Consider the following 17,599-nt stretch of genomic DNA (forward strand, 5'->3'; position numbering starts at 1 on the left):
TTGTTAAAACATAAAACGTTGAGGTGCGACGACACAATGATTCAAAAAGAAAGAAGCTATGCAAAACAAAGACGATGGTGCAACTTTCCATTATATGATAAATTCAGTTTGTATAAAATTACATCATATTTCTTAATAATACATATGACAAAAATGCTTCAAAACCACAACATTGATATCTAACAAAAACAAGATATCAATGAGACCAAAACATGACGTGCCGGCACTACAATAGACTCAAAATCTTTTCAGTAGGATGTGAGTTCAGCCATCTGATCAACTTGCTGCCCTGGGTCCATCAAAACTTGAAAAAGTAAACAACAGAAGGGTTAGAATTCGTAATATAACAACAAACCAGATAAACCCCTAACCCTCCAAGGTAAGGGCTCAAATCTGGAATATAACAATTACGAAAGCAAGTCACTATCATGTCATTAAAGGACATGCAATCACATGACTTGTCATGGAAGCCCCTCACATATACCACGACATGTAAATGCCACTCAGTTGCCACAATTAACACATTCAATGATCACATTCACTTCATGCATATTCACTTCCTTCACATACTCTTCATTCACATTCTTTTTATGTACAATAATTTCATTTATATTAACTTTAGTGAATTGACAGTTTCTGTGGGTGCAACACAGACACATGCATACCATGGACAACTTACAATTGGGAGACAACCCTAGTGGTGGCCCGAAATGATATGAATCCATTCATGCTGTAGCGGTATAGCACTCACCTATGGATGTGTGAATCCCAAGGAGAGTTGCTTAGGCTTCCCTAGGACACTCAGGTTAGGAAGGTGGGAGTCCAACGCTCCAAGCACATCACACAACAATATCCTAGAATTTTGCACTGCCTGCGCTTCGAGCAGGCGAGACCAATAGCAAAGGCAGGACATCTCTCAAATACATTGCCATAAACCACTGACCTTACATCTATAATTCTTTCTTACTTATTTATTATGATAACACATTCATAAAATAACCGGCTAGCACATGAGGTTGGTTCATTTCACAAGTGCACTCATACATTCAAATGCCTCTACACCAGGGTTACACATATAGTCAACATTCTTAGCTAGCCATCATAATTTTATGGGTACAACTACCTTTTAAAGTCATTCAATTACATAATGCCTACGACAATGCATATGAAACTTATTACAACATTCACATTAATCAAACACATCTTTCAAAACTTAAGTAGACCACAAAGAGTAGTTTTAATCTGTGATTGGCTCGTAGTTGTCCTATGTAATTATCATTCTAGGATGTTTTTTAATGCACAATCGGGATCGATGAGATAGTGACTCAACACCCCACCTCATCTGTCCTAAGTAATTGCAATTGCTAGCATGCACATGCAATTGCATAGCAATTTTAAAAACAAAACAAATCTCATAACAATTCAATCACATACATGTATTCGTTCAATCACAACACAATCATAGGATCCAACGATCCTGAAAGACACACATTCAAAAGTTGGCTCCAGCAGGGATTTGCCTGGAATGCCACCATACCTATCGCGTCGCCAAAATACCCAAAATGCCTCGAGCTTCAAATCTTGTCGCTTAAGATCTAATCGACGTGCTGGTGTACCTGCAAACAAAGTCAAGAGATAATAAAATTTCTACTCGTTCCACTTTACAACCTATACTAGTATTGCAAAACATAGTTCACCCAAAAAACCCTGCCAGAGAATGAAAGAAGCTTCCTCTTCCAATCTGCCAAATGCGAATCCACTTTCCTGCACAAGTCTTCGAACAAGAAAACATTAAGGCTACCATAAAACAGTGAAATGCCAAGATATGGAGGAGGAAGACTGGTGATCTGCCATTCAAAGGGATTAACTATGGCCGTCAATCTATCTTCTTGAGGATTGAAAGGAACAAAGACACATTTAGAATGATTTGTAGTAAACCCAGCTTTAGATGTGAAACCTGACAAGACATATCTATAATCAACACCAATGAAAAGCAAAACATTGTCTTGCAAACAAGTTTCCCAATCAAGAAGTGACATTAGCAATGCACCTTGGAATCCTGATTTTTCCATTTTAAACATACCATTTTAATTTTCTACAAAGAATTTCAATAAGTATAGTAAATAATAGAGGTGAAAGAGGGTCCCCTTATCGAAGACCTCTATGGCTATGAAAGAAAGAACCTTCCTTTCTGTTAATGACAATTGCAAAACATGCAGTAGAAATGCAAGACATAATTTTACTTGTCCATTCAGCACAAAAATGCAATATGAGAGAGCTTTCCAAAGAAAGGACCATCTTACTTTGCCATAGGCTTTGGAGATATCTGACTTAAAGAGAATAGACTGACCTTTGTTCTTCTGCAGGCTATGACCTCATGTGCAAAATGAAAGTGATGGTGGATAGCTCTGTTGGAAAGGAAAACACCTTGTTCTTGAACAATAATGTGAGATAAAATAATCTTCATTCTATCAGCCATAAGTTTAGTGTGTAAAAGATCCTCCTCGTTGTCAAGGAGAAATCAGTGGAAATCAAATCCACTAACCTTGGCAATGTAAAAGATCTTCCTTGAGGAATAGTGGAAATCAAATCACTGCACTGCAACCACAGTTTCTTCACTGTGGACTTCCGCATCCTGCATCTACGTGTGCGCGGTTTCATGCTTTTGGCAAGCAAGTGAAAGCCACCGAGGTCTTCACCGAGGAGTGCGCTGCTGCTTCCTGTCTTCATCGAGCAGGCAGCAGCACGGTTTCACTGAGGCGCGTGCCTTCCTTTTTTGCTTGTGCGACTCCTTCTCACCGAGTGTGTTGTTTCTGCTTTCACCGAGGCGTGTGCCTCCTTTTCTCTCAACAGAAAAAAAGAAGGCCACCGCTGTTAGTCCTTTCCTAGCTCTCAAAAAAAAAGGGAAGGACACGCTATTTCTAGCCTCACCGAGGAGCGCGCTATTACTCTCTTTTGTTCACCTATTCACCGAGGAACGTGTCATCTCTTCCTTTTTGTGTCTGAACAAGGAAGACCCACCGAGGCTATCATCGCTCGATTTGCCACTAATCACATGGCATCGTCGTCGTCAATCGCAAGTCTCGTCTCTGTAAAGCTAAACAGAGATAACTATTTACTGTGGAGGAGTCAACTTGAGTTTGTGATGATATCTCAAGATTTGATGATGTTTGTCGACGGATCTGGTGAAGCTCCACCAGAAATGATTGCAAGAAATGACAAAGATGAACTCAATCCTGAGTTCGCCGCATGGAGAAAATCAGATCAATTGGTTTTGAGTTGGATCAAAGTCACCGTTTCCGAAGCTGTCCTCGGTCAAATAATCAGGACTCACTCAGCGCGAGAAGCTTGGGTGGCGTTGGAAAAATCTGATGGCTCCCCGTCTCCACTGCGAGTCATGTTATTAAAGAAAGAATTGATGTTCATCAAGAAAGGTAACTCTGACATGACCTCTTACTTGCAAAAAGTCAAATTTCTAGTTCATTCCCTTGATGCGGCTGGCTGTCACACTCCAAGTGAAGACTTAGTTCAAATCATACTTAATGGACTCCCATCAAAGTATGAAAGTTTGATCACTTCTATAGTCACGTCCTCAACAAAATTGCCTAGTTTTGTCGAGCTTTATGATCTTTTATTGAATCAAGAAACACGTCTTCAACTTGTAAAAAATGATGTTACCGAGTCGCCTATGGAAAGACAAGTTACTATAACAGCCTTCAACACCATTCGAGGCCACGGACGTGGGCGCGGTCGAGGCTATTATCAAGGAAGAGGCGGTCGTGGTAGAAACCAATTTCTTCAGCTGACCCAAAATCAGTTCAACAAACAAATGACTAGTGTTCATCCGAATAATCCTTCACAGCCGCACCACCAGCAAACTACCGTGCCACCCAAGAAGATCGTCGAGTGTCAATATTGTGGCCGTAAGGGTCACACAGCCAAGACGTGCTGGGATATCAATCCTCATGCTTTTTCAGCCTTAACATTACAAGAGTCGGGTGATGAATATTGGTATCCAAACACAGGGGCAACAAACAATATTGTCGCCAGTGGCGACAATCTCGAGAACAAGCAAACGTACTCAGGCTCCAAATCCGTGATGGTTGGAAACGGTAAGTGTCTTCCTATTTCTCACATTGGGGACTTACATGTTAACATACAGGGGACTGATTTCATTCTGAAAAATAGCCTACATGTTCCCAAGTTAGCACACAATCTGATTTCTGTGGGTCGTTTTACATCTGACAACGATTGCATTTTTGAATTCACTCCATCTGAATTTATGATCAAGGATCACAAGACAGGAGCAATACTTCTTCGAGGACCGAAAGCTAGTAATGGTCTTTACCCGGTTCAAGTAAAGACCAGACCTAGTGATGACATCAAGAAGGCGTGTGTGGCTCAACAAATAAAGAAGGTTCGAGGGTCGTATGAGGAATGGCATCGGCATCTCGGACATGCAAATAGGAACATAGTATCTTTGCTTAATGCTCTCAGTTACATCTCAATAAGCAGTCCTATTCCGAAAAAGGTGTGTGAACATTGCTTAATCGGAAAGGCGCATAAGTTGCAGTTTCCTTTGTCATCTTTTCATGCTGCTAAACCTCTTGAACTTCTTCACATGGATGTTTGGGGATCAGCCCCAGTAGAGTCCAAAGATGGTTTTAAGTATTTTCTATTGATTGTTGATAATTATTCCCGCTTTACTTGGTTGTTTCCATTGAAAAATAAAAGTGACGTATATCAGTGTTTCGTCAATTTCAAAACTCTTGTGGAAAACCAGTTGGGAACCACTATCAAAACTGTTCAATCAGACAATGGAGGAGAATTTTGCAATAACATTCTGGAAAATGAGTTGGAAAACCAAGGAATTATGCACCATTTTTCATGTCCATAAACACCCGAACAAAATGGGATTGTAGAAAGGAAAAATCGACATGTAGTTGAGACCGGATTAAGCATGCTTCATGATGCTCAACTTCACCATCGGTTTTGGGTGGAAGCCTTTAAAACGGCAGTCTATATAATCAATCGGCTGCCTACTCTCAAACTAGACCGAAATTCACCATTTCAAATGACATTCAATCAAGTTCCAGATTACAGCTGTGTTAGAGTTTTTGGATCCAAGTGTTATCCACTATTGACGTTGAGTAATGACAACAATTTTCAGCCAAAGACAACTCCATGCATTTTTATTGGATATGGGAGTCGATACAAGGGATATGTATGTCTAGATCCTAAATCAAGGCGAGTGATAATTTCTCGTCATGTTTAGTTTGATGAACACTCTAGAGGCTCTAGCAACACAAGTGATGTCTCGCTTCAAGAAGCTGATCTTCAACAGTGGGCTTCACAAATTCATAGTAAGTGCAATATAACCAACTCAGGACAAATCACAATGAGCGACTCTCATACAGAAAGTGTCGTCATCTCTCCAACAATCAATATAGAGGGTCAACCAAGTGAGGCTCAGACCGAAGCAATCCACACTAAGCAAGACGTATCACATGTTGTTGTTGTTCCAGATCAACCATCTACAAGGGGAAGTCAAGACATCATCACCCCTGCTCAACGATCATTAACACACTTACATAGAATGGTCACACGTCCTACAACAGGTGCGTCACCTCATAAAATGGTTACTCGTTCTATGACAGGTTCTCTCAAACCCAAGACGTTCTCCGCTCAAACAAAGAAGGAGTCGAGCAGGAGCCAGCCACATTCAAGGAAGCCAAAAGTGTTACTCACTGGATTAACGCTATGAGACAAGAGATAGATGCGCTGCATAAAAATCAAACTTGGAATCTAGTTCCACAATGCCCAGAGTATAATATTATTGATACTAAATGGATATACAAGATCAAACGCACTGCTGATGGTTCCATTTCAAGGTATAAAGCACGTTTGGTCGCTTGAGGATTTTTACAAGAAGCTGGGATAGACTATTTGGAGACTTTCAGTCCCATGGTTAAGCCCACTACAATTCGCGTCATTCTCACTATTGCTGTCCAACATGCGTGGTCTCTTCGCCAGCTCGACTTTGATAATGCATTCCTAAATGGCGTTCTTAATGAAGACGTATACATTACCCAACCAGAAGGGTTTAAAGATCCACGCTTCCCGTCTCATGTTTGCAAACTCAACAAAGCGTTGTATGGATTAAAGCAGGCTCCTCGAGCATGGTATCAATGCCTAAGCACTTTTCTCAACAACATTGGTTTTCAGGTATCCCAATCAGACGCGTCTCTATTTATTTTCCACCAAGGGTGTGAAAAGATATATATCTTAGTTTATGTTGATGACGTTATTATCACTGGATCATCCGATGCTCTCATAGATCAGACTCTCGCCAAACTTCGAGCATCTTTTTCAGTCAAAGACTTGGGAAATTTATCATATTTTCTTGGCATAGAGGTGACCAGGCAGCCCGACTGTTTGATTCTTCGGCAAGGAGCCTACCTTAGCAATATATTACAGAAAGCTCACATGACCAACGCGAAGCCGGTCCAAACCCCTATGTCTACCGGCCATGTTTCAGGGTCTAGCGCTCCGTTCTCAGATCCTACTCTCTATCAGAGCGTGGTGGGAGCATTACAATATCTCACCCTCACACGTCCGGATGTGGCATTTGCAGTAAATCGAGCATGTCAATACATGCATCAACCCTTAGAATGCCACTGGAGGCTCATCAAGTGCATTCTCAGATATTTACAGGGCACAAGCCAGCTTGGACTACGCATTCAAAAATTAAATAATCTTCACTTAAGCGCATTTGCTGATGCCGATTGGGCTGGAAGTACTGAAGACAGGAAATCAACAGGAGGGTGTGTAACATTCTTGGGTAATAATCTTATTTCTTGGGCATCTAAGAAGCAACGAACCGTGGCTCGTTCAAGTACAAAAGCTGAATATAAATCTCTCGCATGTGTTGCTGCAGAACTCTTATGGCTGAAAGCTCTACTAATTGAGTTGGGCATATCATGCACTGGAACTCCAATACTGTGGTGCGACAATATAGGTGCATTATACTTAGCAGCAAACCCTGTTTTTCATGATCGGACAAAGCACATTGAAGTTGATTTCCATTTTGTGCGAGATCATGTAACAAAGGGACATATCTTAATCAACTTTATTAGATCACCCGAGCAAGTAGCAGATGGATTGACCGAACCTCTTGGATATGCAAAATTCAAAGAATTTAGAGACAAGCTGAGCATTGTCCCTGCCACGCTCAGCTTGAGGGGGTGTGTAAAAGGTCCTCCTCGTTGTCAAGGAGAAATCAGTGGAAATCAAATCCACTAACCTTGGCAATGTAAAAGATCTTCCTTGAGGAATAGTGGAAATCAAATCCACTAAACTTAGCAAGGAGAAAACGTCATTGGAGGAGCAACCCAACTAAGGAAAGAAAAGTTTGAATTCAAACTTTTCTTTCCCCTTCCTCTCAATCGTTATGGTGTATTTCCTTACAGGTTGTAATTATCTCATATTTCTTGAAGTGTTGTATTCTTTCCATACCTTGTAACGTGCTACACACTATATAAGGAGAAGATATCCCTTGCATAACAACGCAAGAGAGTTAGCCATTCTTTGTGTCGTCTCTCTCTCTCTCTTTCTCTCTCACTGTTCCTCTTTCTTTCATAGTGATGATTTTATAAACAACATTACATAATGAAATAGGATGAAAATCTTTTATGTTAAACGCACTCTGCAATTTGGAAATTAAAAGAAGATAAATTCTCTTTACTGACTTACAAGTTTGCTAGTAATAAAGAACTTAATCACCGCGAGAGTCACATCCCCACCCACTATCTTCCAATATAATTTAAAAAAACTACTCCAAAACCATATGGTCCTGGCATTTAGTTTACATACCAAACAATGTTTTCACGATTTCATCATCATCTAGGACCTTCTTAAGATCATCATTCTCCTTAGCAAGAACAAAAGGATCCTCATGTAAATCAGTGAAGAAGTCATGTTCGCCACCACCATCATCACCAAAGAAGTTTTTGAAAAAGTTTGTGCAAGCCTTTGAACCTTGTAGCTTATGACCATAAATGCAAATAGAAGCAATTATCCTCCTCCCCTGTTTATTTTATCACCTTTAGAAAGCTAATTAATGCTAGATTTTTTGCCTCCAGAAGATTTCTTCCTCTTTTAGAGTTCAACTTAATTCATCTCTAAGCAGCCACTCATAATGAGTATCAAAACTACCACCATTTACGAATCTATGATTTCTGTCCAATTTATTTTTTAGAAAGAGAATCTTCTGAGTGATATCTCCAAAGCAATTTCGAATTTTGGTTCCAGTAGCTCAAATTTCTTCTAGTAACTTGTAATGTTAGCAATAAGTGAACCTTAATAACAAGTGAATCATGGGACAGCCCACCTTGCATTAATTTCCAACTATTAATAACAATTTGTAGACATTCTGACCTCTCCATCTAACAACTAAACATTTTGAAAGATTTCTTACCCTAAGTCGGCTGATCTCCCTCTCTAATGTACAATACTTAAGCACTATGATCGGAAACTGTCCTCGCTAAAGTCTTCAGCGAAAATAAAACTACAGTTATTCCACCAAAAGAGACTGACCATGCTAAATCAAGGCGATAAAGAACATTATCTGCATCTCTTCTATTGTTGACCAAGAGTATTTGGTATAAGGGTCCTAAATGATAGTGAGATTGCAGTCAAAAACAAGTGTTGAAATCTGAACAACTTCCCCAACTTTATTGTCAACCAATTTTATCCAAATGGCATCTTAAGGCATTCAAATCACCTATAACAGTGGAAGGAAGCTGAGAGTTTATAAGTAAGTTTTTTGCATAAGTTGAAACTTGCACGTTTGGGCAACATGTTTGGAGGAAGCTAAACACCAAACACTGTAAAATAACAAGTTGGTTCTTCAAAGTGCAAGAAGCCTAAAATCCAATATCTATGAAAATGAATTTCTGTTATATTTATGGATTAGAAACAACCTTGTAATGGTGAAGCTTAGTAGCCCAGCTCTCAAATTTAGTTTGATCCATCATTGAATCATAAACAAAACACAAATCAAGACTAATGTCTTGCAAAACAACTATACAATCCGTGCAAGCTGACCTTCTTACAAGGCCCCTTATATTCCATGCAAAGATTATCATAGGGATTAGAAAATTAGTTTGGACTTTGATCTTCAAAATGATGTCTTGCAAAACAACTATACAATTCGTGCAAGCTGACCTTCTTACAAGGCCCCTTATATTCCATGCAAAGATTATCATAGGGATTAGAAAATTAGTTTGGACTTTGATCTTCAAAAATGGTGTCGTGGGGGTCCAAGTTCCCTTTAAGTTCTGCTTTAACCCTCTCCGTCGTATGGCTTGGAGGGAGACAACCATCTTCTACATTATCAATATTTCTGCTTTTACCATTTGAAAAAACAACAAGAAGAGAAAGACTCTTGGTAGAACTTTAAGAGGTCAAGAGTTTTTGTCTCTTGGAAATTGAACTAATTAAGCCATTAGATTTACTCCCCCTCTTTGTCGCAGATGGAGAAAAATTAGGCCCTAACCGATCTTTAGGAGAGTTAATGCTATTTACTTTTCCCATATGTGGGCCTTCACCTCATCCACTTGGGAAAAGGGTGGAACGAAGCCAGTTGGGCCATCCTTTTCTTCTTGTAGATGAGCATTAATTTTGGTAACATTTACCATAGGCAATGCAATAAATAAGAATTTAAGTGTCGAAGAATTTGTAACAGGAGTACCTGGGAAGGACTCTTCTATCGGCCGTGTGGTGTTTTCTTCCCTGCAAGCGTCTTGCATCAAGTTCTCAGAAAGCCCTTGCTGATACAGAAGAAGTTGCCCATTACAATTAGTGGGGTTGGTCTAGTGGGCGTCAGACTAAGCATCATCAGTCTGCATACTCTTCCACTTCCTGCCCTTGTGTATGCAAAAGAACTTTGAAACAGTGGTTGTGTTTGTTATTTTCAGATTTTCTACTAGCAGTAGTCGTTCCTTTTCCATAACCTTCCTTGCCCTGAGACTCCCTCTGCTTCTTTCCATCCGTGCCTCTAGGAAACCTTCTAGAAATCTTCACCGAAGACCATCCACGTTCAGACTTTTCCATTTTCTTTTGTGATGGAGCCGCTTCAACAGCTACCCTAAAGTTCTTAGTAAGATTTCTAATTTTAAGTTTAGTGCTGAACTTTATGGAGGATTCATAGACAATCTCCTAGATGAGAGGCGTTTTCTCCCCACAACAGTAAAGTCACCTCTGGTTATGGGGCAGATCTTAAAGGCACTTCAGCAATTTTTCTTACAAAGCTGATTTGGAGCTTCAGACAGCTTTACTCATCTTCGGGAAGAAAAGATACTCCCAACGTTGCAGCTATAAACTTATAAATGTTTTTTATTCCATAATAATAGTGGCAGGCTAGGTAATCGAATCCAAACTGGGACTTGAAGGCTAGATCTACAGGGAATCCTCTGGTTTCCAAGAAGCGGGAACCAGAACCCTACCGCCCGATCTCCATTGACCTCTTGTGATATATTTCACCTCCTCTTCACTATCAACACGAACCGTAAAAAAGCCTTTACCCAGAAAAGAAAACATGAGGGTTTTTAACTTCTGTCCACAACCTTTTCAAGCCATTGTCAATGTACGTGTATTCCATACTTCTCCTTTGGGAGCCTCCAATAAAACAACATATTGCAATCCATCAGAAAGGCTCCTCCAATCTTTTGATGGTTTGCTCAAGGACGATAATCCAAGGTTTTCCTTCAATGTCTCAAATTTCCTTTGGCAATAACTCGTCCTCTGTAGACTTAGGCGAGCCAATGAGCATTTGCGCCCAGGATCGATGAGAGGGTGGCTTGCCCAGTAGATGCCATTCGTCCGCCGGAAGGGAGAGTTTACTGTTCTGGCAACAAACATTCTGGTTGCAAAGAGGATTCTGGAAGCATTCTATTCTCTCTCATTGAGCTGTAATAAGAAAATGATACATGGAACTATTGAATTGAATTATTTCTCTACAGGCTTTCGATGCAAATCGAGGAGCAAGGCCTCCTCCCTCCCCTCTCTCTAATTGATAAGGTACACTCGCTCTCTCTCTCTCTCCCCCTCTCCCTCTCTGTTACCATTAAAAAAAAATTATCATCGAGTCATGCATTGTCATATCATGAGCTATTAAGCTGATATGAGATTCACTATGGTTTTGATTTGGTTGTAATGTTTCGTGCATTTCTGTTCGATCTGAGTCACAATGGATCTGATGTTCTCCTATAGTTTGTACTTCTAGCTTATTTGCAGGTTGACAGTAGCCATATGGTGACCAACTACTACTGCCTTTTTCAAAAGAAGATGGATTCACTAGCAAAGATGGATTCACTAGCAAGAAAGTTAAAGATGCAGTTCTTTTATTGAGGTACGTGGTGGCATAATGAGAAGATTTCTATATTTTGGAACTTGTTTCGAGTTATAGGCAAGTCATTACAGCTGTTTTATTATTTATGCAGTCAATTAGATTTTCATAGGTCTGAACTTCTGATGCAGTGTGAATCAATTACGTTGCATTTGTATTTGTCTTCATATATCCTGAAAACATTTTTGTCTGCAAAAATCTTCATGTAGCTTGGTTCTTTTGAAATAGGTAATTACTGTTTACTGTATAGTTAATATTTGAAAAAATAGTAGATTATGAGTATAATGTGAAAGTCTTTTACAAAATCATATTTGATGTTTTTTTATCCTTCAAGCCTATTTTACTTTGTTAAATGTGTATTATTATCTCGTAGTGTTTCATCATGTGACTTGCTCGTTACATAATTATTGATGGCTTGCTTATTAGAGGAGAATGCTACCCTCCCTGCCTATCTACTATTGGCCATCAAACCTGGAGCAGGCTCATGGTGGAGCATCAATCTCCTTCCTTTAAGGTTTGTGCTCTTTTGCTTGTAAAGTTTGATCATTAGTTGCAATTTTTGTCTACAAATTCTGTTTTTAGCTTACCATGTCTCCAACTTTGAGTGCAATAATGCTTGGCATGATATTGTCAATTGTTGGTTTAACTGTTCAAGTAGCCAATTGAAATACAGCTGGTCCGTCAGGAGATGTCAATTTTCAAAGCTGATCAATAAAATGGTAGTCAATTTTCATGATTACTGTATAAAATACTCCTTTACCTTATGGTGCCAGTATGCATAGGCCGATCAACGAAATGCTAGCCAATCAGCATACAAAGTACTTTTATGATTTTTGTCTTTTATGATTTTTGTAGCAAGGTACGAAACTGGGTTCAATGTTTTGTTGTCATCTAATTCGTTAATGGTTCTCTTTTACAATCCTTCACTTTTCATCTATAACGGAGTATTTTATACTGTTCTCATGTGACATCAAGCATAAACGCATTTCTGCAATTTGCAGTGAAGAGGAATGCAATGGGAATCTAGGGTTTCAAGGACTGTGGCTAAGTAAAGCTGGTTGTCCTTGTATCCGAAGAAAGTGTATCTTTTGTTATTGATTAACAATTGATGAAAATGCACTTCACTCTGGTTTTATATAGGCTAGATTAGTTGAACATATTGATTGCTAACTGTGAGGCCATGCCGTCATGATTGTATTTCTATATTTAATCATTTATCATTTAAGTGCTTGGCCTTCCCATGGTAATATTGGGCAGTAAGTTTTGTTTATTGGTAGTTTACTGATTATTGAAAGAAGTTGGTGTTAATGGACTTATCTGTGTTGTTTTTGGTTCAAAAGCATTTCTAGTGCCATGACAATGAGGAGCACCATCTGTGGTTGAGGGAGCATAATGTTGGACCTGAGGTACTTGCCAGTAATGTTGAACCTGAAGGGAGTGTCTGCATTGTTAGTTGCACACAATCATCTTTTCATCATGAAAGTAGAAATGGAGACTATTTACTTGATTGACACACTTGGCAAAAGGCTACACGAAGGCTGCAACCTACGTGACATGGATACGTGGGTTTAGCCCACGTGCCCACTCCGGCACGTGGATACGGATGGGGACACGCCAAAAAATGAACTATTAATTTAATATTTTTTTTATTTTATTATTTTTAAAAATATAAAATTTGTCGTATCTGCGTATCCAAAATTTTCAAAATTGCTGTGTTCGTAATTGTATCGTTGTACCCGCACCTGTATTGTACCCACACCCATGTGAAATAGGCTGCAACCAAGCTTCATGCTACACAATAGTCCATGGATTGCAGCTAGGAAATTCTAATAGAAAGATACACGAGTGACAGCGCCTTAGACCAAGGCAAGACAGAAAAAGATGTAGCTTTAGTTAGGGAGGTCATAAGCCAAAGAAGGTCTTCATGCATCACATCACTAACAAATTGGCTTGCTCATTCCAGAAATAGTGGCAAATTGTGGTCTATTCTCTCAACGGTAACATGATTTTCTGGATAAGTCTGCTTGTCTGAGAACCTCTCCATGTGAGTTTCATTTCTAGTAAATGTTTGATGTCTCAATGAAATATAAAGATTTTCATCTTATATATATATATATATATATATATATATATATATATATATATAATTGTACAAAGTAATAGGAATGGCTGGGGCAACCTGTTTCTATTTCTAAAAGTGATTGGATGAGGCATCTAGGAGCAATCGGGGTGACGGTTCTAGAATGTCTACACTAGGAACAGTTGTGATCATTCCTAAAAATAATTAGGAACAGCAGTTTTACAAACGGCTTAGGAATGGTCATTCGACTGCTCCCAACTACTTTTAGGAACGTCTGCCTGCACTTTAGGAACGGTTTCTGACCATTCATAAATGTTATTTGTTGTTGTGAAGATGCAACTTTGACCACTTAACATCAAGATAATTATTAAAACCATGAAGCGATAACCAAAAACATTAAATAGCTGTTGAGTTTGACTGCAATTAGAAGAAGTATAGAAAAAATTGGAGCTAGATGCAGCCTACACATTGTGCCTGGCTAAAAACCCCAAAACCCCCTAAACCTTATGGCCTAACCACTACTTCGTTAACGAAACATGAACAGAACCATTCACTTAATTGAAGATGGAAATATGTATACCTAAAAGAAAATATGCATCAATGCCGCTTGTTGCAGCCAGCAGCCCACCACTAAAGAAATATCACAATAGGCACAAACTTTTACAGCACAATCACTAAGGAATTAACAAAATGTGAACCAAAACTACCTAATCGACACTAGTGCACACTGAATATCAATCGACACGTTGTAAATGAAGGAAATTAAAGAGGAGCGACAAAAAAAATGGCTGCCACCAGACAGCTAGGGAGCTGCTGTTGAGCTCCTACACCTAATTTCTGCTCTTAACACCCTACTACAATGAAAATGCAACAATACACTCACAAAACAATGGTTGCACACACATTTTTATGTTGATATAACAAAAAGTAATAGAAAATCTGCTAGAAAATGAAATTAATATGTTGGAAAACAATACTAACCAAACGACTATACCGTAGAAGATGCTCAAAATCAAGCAAACCCTACTCTAAAAAACGTCTTACCTGAACGTACGTAAGCCCAGCAATTAAATCAACGATGCACACACTATTTAGACAAACTAACACTCGGATTTGATAGCAACTCTCCTCAAAACAGCAATGCATGGATGTAAAACTTGGAAATTCTATACTTAGATGTGGAAAAAGCATGAAAACGGGCTAATACATGACCTACAAGGATGAAAAACATAAAAACTAACCTAGAAATGGGTGGGGTCCTACGTGAATCCTGGTTTTGAGTGAACCATGGGTGGCCTAGAATCCTCTTTGAATCTCCTATTCTCCTCTTTGTGTGGGTTCAAAGGCATGGGGACACGAAAGAGCTGCGTCACAAGTCAGACAATTGGCCGGCATCAAGTGGCATACCCTAGGGCTGCCAAAAAATCCTCCTCTGCATTAAGCATCACCAAGGAAGAACTGAAGAAGTCGAGATCCTCTTCTCCAACAAGAGCTAGGGTTTCTGTCTAGCTCAAAATTTTTCATACAAACTCCAACAAAAAATCTGGCTCTCAAAAGGCCTATTCATTAACACTCATCTTTTCAAAGTATCTTAAATGATTTACTTTTTCACTAAAGAACCCATTCAAATTCTGTTAAAAATAAATGACACGTTGATAAAAATGCGAACCCAAATAAAAAGTATGTGCTAAGAATAAAGGGCTTAGGTTCGACCAAAAGTATGGGTTAATAAAAAAAATTATTTTACTCTTGATAACAGAATTTCACTACTTTGCACATAATTTCTCTGTTTTAGCTTTGATTTGGATAGTACGACTCTTCTGAAGCCTATACAACACAAAACCTGAAGATCGTTAAGTCATATCAAAATTGCATGAAATAGTATTAAAAATTAATAAGAGCAATGGCATCAGATTCCGGTGACCAAGAAGAACTACGGGAAATCAAAAATCAGAAAGGGAAAAAACGAAACAGAGCTTGAGTGAAAGACTCAAAATGCTCACCTGTGCAGGTCCCAGTCACTAGACATGAAATGTCTCTTGCGTTGAACAAAGAGGAACGACGCTGTCTCCAGCATTGGATGTCCCCTCGGCAGCTCACGCACGAGTGATGGAGCATCAAGTGCCAAAAGTGAGGAAAAAAGGGTTTCTGCCATCCAAGAAAGGGGGGAGCTAGCGGGGAGAAAGAAGGAAGGGGGGCTTCGGTCAGACGGCGTCTCGCTGGCAATACTGACCTGATGGGCGCAAGAGCATGCGGGAGAGAGAAAGAGACTTATGGGAGGCCCCAATCGAGCGCCTCACCGAAGTAACCTAATGAAGCGAGTTGCCATTCGGAGGCCGGATGAGATTTGCAGGTCAGGCAGAAGAGCAGTCGTCAAAGCGAGAGGGAGAGAAGAGAAAAAGAGAGACAACATGGTAGCCCCTATCGAGAAAGAGATGAGAAAGCCGTCCAATTTTTGGTAAATAGACAGCGAGCATACAGAAACACTGTTTATATATACATATATATTGATCGGGCAACAGGTAAACCAAGCCCAGCCTATCGTAAACCTAGTACCTAATTACCTGTCTTATATTTGGCCTGATGAATATCCTTAGTTCCACTTTTCCTGTTTTGCGTCCCATTGGGGATTTATACTTTTGTTGCAAACCTTAAACATATCATGAACCAACTTTAAAAAAAGAATGGATATTAAATCTAAGATAATTATTTGGAATTCAATATGAAACTTGATTGAAATCTACGTCTAATCCATTTTTAAATATGAAACTTTTAACTTTACATACAGAATCCAAATAAGGTCCATTGGCGTCCCAGGTGTCAACTCATCTCGTCATGATCTTCACCGTTTGGCTGCCCTGATCTTCACCGTTTGGCTGCCCTTTTTTTTTGCTGGCATCCAGTTGCGGGCCAAAAATTTTAAAAATATAATGCATGTTTACAGACGAATTTTTAAAAATAATAATACTAATAATAAAGGAGGGCACGTGCCCCCCAACCCTAGCTAGGACACTGCTGGCATTGGAGGATTTTAGAGCTCAAAATCTGCACAAGTGGTTCAATTGATTGGTGGAAATTAATGCAGGGGCTCCTGCGGTGGCATAGACGATGGGACGATGCATGGATTTGGGGTCCAACTTTCAAGTGCCTCATGCTTCCTATTGTCCAGGAGACCGTACCGGTTCTTCCACATGCCTAAGTGAGAAAAACCGGTTTCCTTTTGGGAGGTGCTGGATTTTGAGCTCCCGTCCCTTACTGGTTCACCAATTTTAAAGTGAAAAGAGGTTTAAAAACGAAATCATGAGAGAGAGAGAAAAAAGAGTACAAAAATGAAGAACCAATTTCTTTTTGGGATTTTATATATATATATATATATATATATATATATATATATATATATATATATATAGCACTTGACAAGTAACATGGGAGCATTGCCCACAGTATTATTTCATGGTATTACTAGACAAAATTGAACAACTTCCTCATTTTTAGCATTAACTTATGGACAAAATTTTGCTCATGATCATACCTTAGCTTTTATAGACAAAATTCTGCTTTGTAAGATGCGTCAGCTGGCGCACCAGCAAGCCAAAAAGTTTTGAATGGTGTGGAGTGTGGACACTAATTCAATATGTTTTATGCTTTTAGGGGCACCTATATGTATATCAAATTGTTAATGTAAAAGCAAATAGACTTTGTGAAGCTGGTGAAGGCAACTGCCCACACCAGTCACCATGTGGCTCCGCTACTGGGCTGGCAGATTTATTAGGGCAAGGTATTGTCAATCCGACCACAAGTCTGCAAAAAAAAAAATCAGTTGATGGGGTTGCGAAAGGAAAAAACTGCGAAAGTACCAGGCTGTTTGCAATATTATAGGAAGGCTGGACTTAAACTATATGTAAGAACTAAAGGTGGAAACCAGATGAGAACATGAATGTACAGCATGGGTCTTTTTGTCACGTGGCCAGTCAGCTTCCTGTAGTGCCATCTTGATTCCCTTGTTCCCCTCCAATAAAAGACAATGTTCGAAGAATTGATCTCATGCAACTCTTCACCAGGAATGTCGAGGGTTCTGATCGTTCTCAACTACAGATGCCAGACCACTTTTC

At 39.4% G+C, this 17,599-nt stretch overlaps 1 protein-coding gene across 1 annotated transcript; it reads right to left on the reverse strand.

Moving 5' to 3' along the window:
• Positions 1-221: 221 nt before the first annotated feature.
• LOC126410515 (uncharacterized) lies at positions 222-15,933 on the reverse strand. The gene is made up of 4 exons (XM_050080431.1): positions 15,491-15,933; positions 1,698-1,774; positions 1,538-1,616; positions 222-304 (listed from the first exon to the last, which is right to left on the reverse strand). Exons 1-4 carry the CDS (start codon positions 15,640-15,642, stop codon positions 277-279), a joined length of 336 nt encoding a protein of 111 aa, XP_049936388.1. The 5' UTR covers positions 15,643-15,933; the 3' UTR covers positions 222-276.
• Positions 15,934-17,599: the final 1,666 nt, after the last annotated feature.

This window comes from Nymphaea colorata, chromosome 11 (assembly GCF_008831285.2).
Source record: "Nymphaea colorata isolate Beijing-Zhang1983 chromosome 11, ASM883128v2, whole genome shotgun sequence".
Classification (NCBI taxonomy): Eukaryota; Viridiplantae; Streptophyta; class Magnoliopsida; order Nymphaeales; family Nymphaeaceae; genus Nymphaea; species Nymphaea colorata.

Bases quoted from the DNA above. Each gene is read 5' to 3' on its own strand.
- LOC126410515 (XM_050080431.1), bottom strand. From the start codon at position 15,642: ATGGCAGAAACCCTTTTTTCCTCACTTTTGGCACTTGATGCTCCATCA. The intron at 1,775-15,490 runs GTGAGCATTTTG...TCTTGTTCGAAG, and splicing joins AGTGACTGGGACCTGCACAG to ACTTGTGCAGGAAAGTGGAT. The intron at 1,617-1,697 runs GTGAACTATGTT...CTTTGTTTGCAG, and splicing joins TCTCTGGCAGGGTTTTTTGG to GTACACCAGCACGTCGATTA.